An 8,725-nucleotide genomic window follows, 5' to 3' on the forward strand; every position below is an offset into this window, starting at 1 on the left:
AAAAAACATTATTATACACATAATTACAGCTCTGAAACTGATTCCAAAACTGAACTTTGTTTTGATGCTCCACTTTATATAAAAACATATAAGTTTCAAAAAAAAAATATATATATATAATGTTTTTTTCTACAAAATGAAAATATATATATATAAATATATTTGTTAGATTTCTTTGAATCCTTTTAAATCCTTTATTTCTTCAACATATATAGGCTACACATACACTTTTTTTTAACAAATATAATTTTAACCTTTTTTTTCTTGAAAGTTGAAACTGTATATAGCAATCTTGTTTTTCTTACAATCCTTTATTTCGTTCAATGTATATATATATATATATATATATATATATATATATATATATATATATATATATATATATATATATATATATATATATATATATATATATATATATATGTTTTCAGATATGGTCCCAGCTGAGGTATATCAGCATATACATTTCTCATTTTTTAACTGTTTTATTTTGAAAGGGTTCATCGGAAGCCGTGTGTTTTATTTAAGCTAGCTCTATTTTCCAGGTATTATAAAGGTTTTTTGTATTTTCTTACAGAATCCTTTTTTGTATATACATGCACATGCACACACACACACACACACACACACATATATATAGTTCATTTTTCCCACCGTTTTATTTTGAAAGGGTTCACCGGAAGCCGCGTGTGGTGTGTCGTCCAGCTCGGTCCTCGGGTGTTTGTCTGAGAACCGGAGCGATGCTCGTCGTCTGACCGACAGACTGGACCTGAGACCAGAACCGGACCGGACCGGACCGGACCGGACCGGGACCCTCTGGATCGAGGACCGGGCTCGTACTGATGTGTCCGACTCTTAAACCCGACCAGTCCGGAGCCGTTCCCCCTGACGGGGCTCGACGGAGGCAGCAGGTGAGTCGAGGCTGTTCTCTCAAGTATTACACATTGACATGATTCCACCTCCAACAGACACTAATTATTATTATTATTATTATTATGAATATTATTATTATTATTATTATTATTCATATTTTAATTTGAGCCCTGACTTGGTTTCAAGGCTGCAGCCTGTAAAGGACGATGTTGTTCAGGGTGTGACAGACAGACAGAGAGAACTGGAGCCTTCACATCCAAATCACACGCTTATTAATAAATCTGCATTTCACCGTACAAGCATCAACACATTAATATCAATATGTTGATGCTTGTTGACTCGATGAGGAGATGTCGTCCCGGGTTCGTCCTCGGATCAGATGTAGGTCAGCAGCAGCTCAGGTACATGAATAATTCATCTGGGTTTATTGCACAATATAGAATAGAATAGATATATAATAATATGTATAATGTTTATATATATATATATATATATGTCAGAGTGACTGCTGGTTGTAGTATCGCAGCAGTAGTAAAGACGTTAATGAGCCTCAATCCTCTGCTCAGTGTAATCTGATGAGGGGGCGGGGCGGGGGCGGGGCCTACAGGTAGACCACACCTGCAGAGGCACGTCATCAGGTGCTGCAGGGTTCAAAAACAGAAGAAAGATCCTGAGCACGACGACCACGATCCCGTGACCCCGATGGAAAACGTCATGAGGTCATTTAAATATGTAAATCAGATAATCTGATCAACGTTAGTTTAATTTTGTTGACATTTCTATAACAGGATGTTTATATTAGAGCCCGACCGATATTAACAGATATGAGCCTTGACATGTGCATTTATGTTTCACATTCCAGGTCAAATTTATGTTCTTAATTGAAGTTCTTTTTATTTGGTTGTATTTTTTCAATTTATAGTTAATGCTATGGTGAGTTTATGGTTAAACTAAAATATCGAGCCGCAATCACATTCCTTTGTCATGAAGGTTTGATAAAGACATCTCATGAATCATTGACAGATAAAATAAAATAAAAAGTCTATATATATATACGTATATACATATATATTGTCTGATGTTTTAGTATCGGGAATCTTGTACTCCCTAATATCGATATCGGCCCCAAAAAATCCATAACGGTCAGGCTCTTGTAGGCATCGTTATTAAATTTATAGTTATTTATGTTATGGTGAGTTTATGGTTAAACTAAAATGTCGAGCCGCAATTACATTTCTTTATCAAAAAGGTTTGATAACGACGTCTTAGGAATCATTGATATAATTGTATATATTTATATTTATATATTTATTTATATATGTACATCTCATGTTTTCTGTGGGGGGAGGAGCTTCCTCTGCTGCAAAAGAAAAAAGTGGAAATAGCAGAAGATGTCTCCGTTAATGTCGTTGTTTACTCCCTCCTCTAGTGATCACAACCACAACCATGGTGACCAAGAAAATCCGGACGGAGTACATGAAGAAGTTCAGAGACCCCAAGTGGGAGACGTTTTCCAAATGCTACGAGGACTCGCTGAAGTACCGTCTGAGCCGGCGGGTGATGGAGCACTCCCACAAGCCCTGGTTCTGGGAGGGCTGTGAGTGCGGCTCCGACGGCTCCAGCGGTCAGTCCACGCCCCGGCTGACCAGGAACAGAGTCGCCCCTCTGTCCCTCCCGCCGCAGAGGCTGTGCCAGCTCATGACCGGTCCCGGGCCCAAGCCGCCGCCGTCTGAGGAGGCCGAGGTGGGAGCTGGGGAGGCCGCGGTCCAGGTCGCCGCGGTCCAGGACGCCACACCGGCCACAGGTGGGCAACATGACGCCATTGGCAAAGCACTACAACTCCCATGGACCTCGGCTGTACTTTCTGTTTGGTGCTAATGCTGCGTTCCATTGCACCTCGGAAGGACGTCGCATCCGAGTTGATTTGATTTGAGTTACGTTCCAGTTGCACATTTGGTCGGAGGTCGAGGAACAAGATGGACGCCTGCTAGCCACTGTTGGCAAAAACCAGTTCACAATAACGCATTATGCGACATTACACGCGTACTAACGCCGCGTTGACACGTCCACAGACAGTGATTGGACATCTCTATGTGAACGACAAAGTGCTAATAGACAGTTCAAATTACAGCGCTCACTCAACCGTCGATACATGCAGCAGCCATCTTGGATTTGTTATAGTGCCACCATGACTCAAACGTCCCGTAACGGCAAGAGAATACAGTATGTCGTAAAAATCAATAATAACCAGAAAGTAACTCAGTCAAGCTCAAACCTCCGTCCACAACAACCGTCCTTCAATTCAGTCACGAAATAAATGTGTCTGATTGTTTTCATCTAGATCCATTTGAATTATTCTCTGGAAAATCAGTGAAATTTTTTGTTTTTTTAAACCGTTCCATCTCACAATGTGAAGGAAAGAGATGAAAACAATTCAGATCCTCGAAAAAAAATGTCCATCTTCTTCCTGGGCCCACGTCTCATCTGACATTTATAAATGTGTCGTGCTACGCTGATGATGTTGTGAAGTATAGGTCCAATATTTGTTTGCTGTCGAACTCGACTCCTGACCGGACCGATGAGAAGGAGAATCTATATTTTTTTATGGATTCATTTGAGGATTTACAACATCGGTTCTGGATCGTGTCACGAGAATAAATCAGCTGTTTCATGTTGTTTCTTTATTCACATGTTTCTGATTCTGGTGAAACTATGATATTTCCGTCGCTCTTAATTCACCCGACGTTACCAACGGACGTTTATGTAAAATGTGAAAATATCCGGTTCTTTTAGTCAAACGCTCATTCGACAGCGGCAGCCATCTACCAAGTTATGTAGTACGGAATTTTTGATTATCGATTGACGTCAGTCATTTTTTGTTTTCTGTGTTCAGCTCCTGAGCGACGAGGAGTCGATGCTTTACTTCCTCATTTATGACAGAAAGTTGAATATATATTTTGAGTTTTTTTAGGGACAATACAAGTTTTTTAAATGAGTCACTATAACTATAACTAAACTATTCTCAGTTGGATGATTCAATACAACTTTATTTATTCCTTTAATGGCAGATGTACAGTTTACAGCACAGAGACCTAGAAAAAAAAAGTGAATTAACTGTTTCTGCCTTTTTTTTTTAATAGAAAACGGCGTGGATGAAGCCAGCAGCGGTCCGGCGGCGGCTCCGGAGGCCGGCGGCCCCTCGGACGACACGGCGACAGACAACGGGCCGGCGGACACGCCGTCTTCTGACGGGGAGCCGGCGACTCCGGTGCCTCCGAAACGCCATCGTCACCGCCGCCGCACCCCTCGCTCGGAGTTGGGACGCGGGGGCGGTTCCCCGGACGACAAGCCACCGGCCGCCGAGGTCCAAAAACCCCCGCTGCGAGCAAAGAGCCAGCCTCCGATCGGCACCAAGGAGAAGGAGAACCGGAGACCGTCCGGCCGACTGGACTGGACCGAGAGGCGGGCGGACGTCAGGACGTCGCCCAACGACGTGAGTGTTCAAAGATTCAAACAGACGCAGGAAGAAAATCGCAAAAGGAAAGATGGAGGATGTTTGGGGGCCGATATAAGATAGTGAATAATTAGAGCCCAACAACATGGATTTTATGGGGCCGATATCGATATTAGGGAGATCCCCGACACCGATACATCAGCCAATATATATGTATAGACGTATTTTTTATACAATATAAGGATTCCTAAGATGTCGTTATCAAACCTTTATGACAACGAAATGTAACTGAGGCTTGATATTTTAGTTTAACCATAAACTTTATCATAAATAACTATAAATAGAAAAAAATTACAAATACAACCAAACATAAAAGTTGAATTGAGAAAATAAACGTTAATTTGACCTAAAATGTGAAACATAAATGCACATTCAAAGGCTCATATCTGTTGGCCGATAATATCGGTCGGGTTCTACCAATTATACATTATACAAAAATTAGTCAACGATTAAAAAATAAAACGAAATAAATGTAACTGAGGCTTGATATTTTACAGTTAAACCACAAAACGTTATTATTCATAGAAAGAAAATGCTGCAACAGTTAATCGATCAGTAATCGCCAACTAAATTAATAAGTAACTATTTTGATAATCGATAAATCGGTTGGTTCATGTAGTTTTTGTAGACAAAAAGTCAAAATTTCAGCTTCTTACGTGTGAATATGTTCTGGTTTCTTTGCTCCTCCGTGACAGTGAACTGAAGATCTTTGGAGTGAGGACAAAACCAAACACAGCAGATTAATTGAGGATGAATATCATCGTCAGCTGCAGCTCTATAAGAAACACAAATAAAACCAAATATGTAGAACTGGAATTCAGAAGATGAACTTGAATAAAGCCTTGTTCTTTTTGAAGTCCTCTGAAAATGAATAAGTAAATATATGAAAAGTAGGTCCAGGTCCAGGATGTGGATTTGAAAAGTGAGAGCAGTTTGAGTCGGTCGCAGCAGGAAACCAGAGAAGTGAAGAAGCCGCGTCACCGAACACCGCGGACATGAATAATAAAAACAGGGACTCTCTGGTTTCTCCTCTCAGGGCCACGTGGCCGCCGCCGGCCTCCAGACCCGGCGGGAGTCCGACACGCGGCGGAGCGCCGTCCCGGACCGGCGGCGGGCTCGCTCGGCCGACCTGGAGAAGGCGAGGCGGTCGCAGCTGGCGGTGGCGGTGGCGGTGGCGGTGGCGGACGACCGCTGGATGACGGAGTACATGCGCTGCTTCTCCGCCCGGCTGAGGTAGAGAGACGGGATCGTCGTGGGAGGGCGAGAAGATCAGACGCCGCCGCCGTCGAGTCTCCTCACTGTTACTGTACCAGAGAAACGTACAGTGGAGACGTGGCCGGAGCTCTTTACGTAGAATTCAAATCAATGGAATTCAATCAAACTTCAACATTGTTCAACACAGCAGCAGAGAAACATCTGGGGAAACTAGCAAACCTTCATTACCCAGAAGCCTCAGCAGCTGCTCACCTGCGACAGGTCATCGATTGATCGATTAGTAATCGACTGATAAATTAGTCGACAATTATTTTGATAATGGATTAATCGGATCAAGTAGTTTTTATGAAAAAAAAAGTCAAAATCCTCTGATTTCAGCTTCTTAAATATGAATATTTTCTAGTTTCTTCTCCTCTGTGACAGTGAACCGAAGATCTTTTTGGACCAAACGTCACAAAATAATCGACAGATTCATCGGAAACAGCTCTGCTCGGTCCTGAAGCCTTTTTATGACAATATTGATTCGTCCACATTCCATAAAAATCTGACAATAACAAAAATTGGCCAATATTTATTTTTAAATATTTATACCCAAGATACAGTATTTTCTCTTTCTCAGCCGGGGGAGAAATGGGTCGACTCTTCTTCCCTCTCGTGGTGAAGCATCACCGACGTGAACAGAAACAGATCGATGGTTGAATGTATTTTCATTTGACGAGTCTCCGAACTCGCTGCCCGCGTTTGATTTCATCCGTCGCTGTTCGAGGGTTTCGAACCAGAAGCAGCACAAAGGACCAAACTGGAATATTTTTTCACATCTGAATATTTTGGAATTAAAAAGACTTTAGATTAAAAAAGAAAAATAGAAACAAGATTTATCTTATGAAAATGAGTATTTGATGTATTTTGAGTGAAAACTACATTTAAGATGTTCGCGCTGTTAAACGCTGAAACTTCAGAGTTGATTTATTGACACATTGTTAAATAAACTTAGTTTAAAAAGCTACAATTAGATTTTTGCCAGAGAAAAAGTAGAATATTAACGGTATATTTATGATAGTGGACGTTGTTAGGAAATGATCACATTAAAATGAAAACAGGTGAATAACTACTGAAAGTTGGATTTCCCCACCTGAAGGTTTTGTTTGGTGTTTAGCTTATTAAAATCATCAATGTGTCGATTTATAGAAAACGTTTCTCGGGCATGAAGAACCTGACATGATGCAGTTGAACCGGGTCGTGTGTTTACAGATGTTTGGTGTTGTGGGTTTTTGATGAGTTGATTTTTCGTTTAGGGGAAAACAATCAGACAATCAAAGAAAAAGTTATTGAATTGATGTCAAATCTCATATTTAAATTAAAAAGAAACATAAGCTACTGTACATGAGTTTTTTTGTATCCGTCTCTACCAAGGCTTTGCATTAATTGAAATCTGTATTAAATGATCAATATTTAATGATGTTTACATTTTTTTGGTCACTATTTGTATTTGAGAACATGCACAATAATACATATATATATTTTCATTCACTTTAAGGTTTTGCTGTGAATAAAATCACTTAAACAGTTCCATATTGACCGTCGTCGTCGTATCTGATTATGGAATTAAATCACAACTCCTGGGGTTTAAAATATATATATTTATAAACCTACAATCAGATTTGTAAATCAGAGGGTCCAGTCATCATCATCCCTCTCATGAGTCATAAAGATCTTTTTAAGTTTTTAACTGAACAGGCAGAAACAATGAGGAGTTGGTTTTAATAAAAAAAGTCTGTACATTTGTTTATTTACAGATTTTTAAAAATGGAAACGTTTCAAATCTCAACGGAAACAAACTGAACGTTGGCGGCGGAGCTCAGACACTGAGCATCAAACAGAACCAGCTTCAAAAAAAAGAAAGATAAAAAATAAAAAAAAAACATTTGCACATTAATGTACAAATTCCCAGCAAAAATGAGAATATTAGAACAATAATCCAGAGAGGAGGAGGATCAGAGGCATCGGATCAGGAGGGGAGGCCTGCGGACAGGATGCTGCCGAGCAGCGTTCGATCCTTCAGAGCGTTTTCAACGTCGTCCTCCTCGATCTTCAGAAACACCTGCGGGAACCAACGACATCATCATCATCATCATCACCACCATCACATCATCATCACATCATCATCACCACCATCACATCATCATCACCACCATTATCATCATCATCATCACCACCATTATCATCATCATCACCACCATTATCATCACCATCACATCATCATCATCACCACCATTATCATCACCATCATCACCATCACATCATCACCACCACCATCATCACCACCACCACCACCATCATCATCACCACCATCACATCATCATCACCACCATTATCATCACCATCACATCATCATCATCACCACCACCATCATCACCACCATCATCATCATCATCATCACCACCATCATTATCATCACCACCATCATCATCACCACCATTATCATCACCACCATCACCATCATCACCACCATTATCATCATCATCACCACCATCATCATCACCACCATCATCATCATCACCACCATCACATCATCATCATCACCACCATCACATCATCATCATCACCACCATCACATCATCATCATCACCATCATCATCATCATCACCACCATCATCATCATCACCACCATCATCATCATCACATCATCATCATCACCACCACCATCATCTTTATCCTACGGCTCACGACAGCGGTGGAGCGACGAGTACCTTGGTGAGTCGAGCCTCTTTGGCCTTCTTCAGGGCGAAGACGCCGCGACTCTCCAGCAGACCGCACAGCGACAGACACTCGCCCTGAGCGACGGCCGACACCTGCCGCCGGGCGCACAGGCGACTGTAGACCTCGTGCAGCTGATGGAGCAACGACAACAACACGTTAGACACGACTCCAGCGCCTCCTGCTGGTGGAATCACCTTCCTACAAAGTGTCCTGATGTTCAGCTCACGGACGAATCTCACGTCCTGACTTTCTTTTACTGTGATTAAAAAACGTAGAGCCTTTGTGATTCCTGTCGTGGAACTTGTTTTGTATTTGTTGCAATCGGGAAAAACTCAGGAAAACAACTTGAAACAGTTGCTGGAG

At 41.3% G+C, this 8,725-nt stretch overlaps 2 protein-coding genes across 3 annotated transcripts in view; one reads left to right on the forward strand and one right to left on the reverse strand.

Annotated features, from left to right (window-relative positions):
• Window positions 1-677: 677 nt before the first annotated feature.
• ccsapa (centriole, cilia and spindle-associated protein a) lies at window positions 678-6,975 on the forward strand. 2 transcript variants are annotated; one of them, XM_035638525.2, is made up of 5 exons: window positions 678-911; window positions 1,481-1,592; window positions 2,303-2,677; window positions 4,014-4,366; window positions 5,424-6,975. In XM_035638525.2, the coding sequence occupies exons 3-5, from the start codon at window positions 2,320-2,322 to the stop codon at window positions 5,622-5,624; spliced, it is 912 nt and encodes a 303-aa protein (XP_035494418.2). In that variant the 5' UTR covers window positions 678-911; window positions 1,481-1,592; window positions 2,303-2,319; the 3' UTR covers window positions 5,625-6,975. The 2 variants fall into 2 exon arrangements, with proteins under 2 accessions (XP_035494418.2, XP_035494417.2); XM_035638524.2 differs by lacking the exon at window positions 1,481-1,592.
• A 371-nt stretch (window positions 6,976-7,346) lies between these two features.
• The window catches only part of cdc6 (cell division cycle 6 homolog (S. cerevisiae)), an 8,691-nt gene continuing 7,312 nt past the window's right edge, over window positions 7,347-8,725 (reverse strand). The window contains exons 11-12 of the mRNA XM_035638523.2: window positions 8,353-8,493; window positions 7,347-7,703 (exon numbers count right to left, since the gene is read on the reverse strand). Coding sequence (XP_035494416.1) covers window positions 7,611-7,703; window positions 8,353-8,493 — 234 coding nt within the window. The 3' untranslated portion in view covers window positions 7,347-7,610. The remainder of the gene's footprint in view (window positions 7,704-8,352; window positions 8,494-8,725) is intronic.

This window comes from Scophthalmus maximus, chromosome 8 (assembly GCF_022379125.1).
Source record: "Scophthalmus maximus strain ysfricsl-2021 chromosome 8, ASM2237912v1, whole genome shotgun sequence".
Classification (NCBI taxonomy): domain Eukaryota; kingdom Metazoa; phylum Chordata; class Actinopteri; order Pleuronectiformes; family Scophthalmidae; genus Scophthalmus; species Scophthalmus maximus.

Excerpts from the sequence above, each read along its gene's own strand:
- ccsapa (XM_035638525.2), top strand. The coding sequence starts at position 2,320 with ATGGTGACCAAGAAAATCCGGACGGAGTACATGAAGAAGTTCAGAGAC. Across the intron at positions 2,678-4,013 it reads GGACGCCACACCGGCCACAG|AAAACGGCGTGGATGAAGCC; the intron begins GTGGGCAACATG and ends TTTTTTTAATAG. Across the intron at positions 4,367-5,423 it reads TCAGGACGTCGCCCAACGAC|GGCCACGTGGCCGCCGCCGG; the intron begins GTGAGTGTTCAA and ends TTCTCCTCTCAG.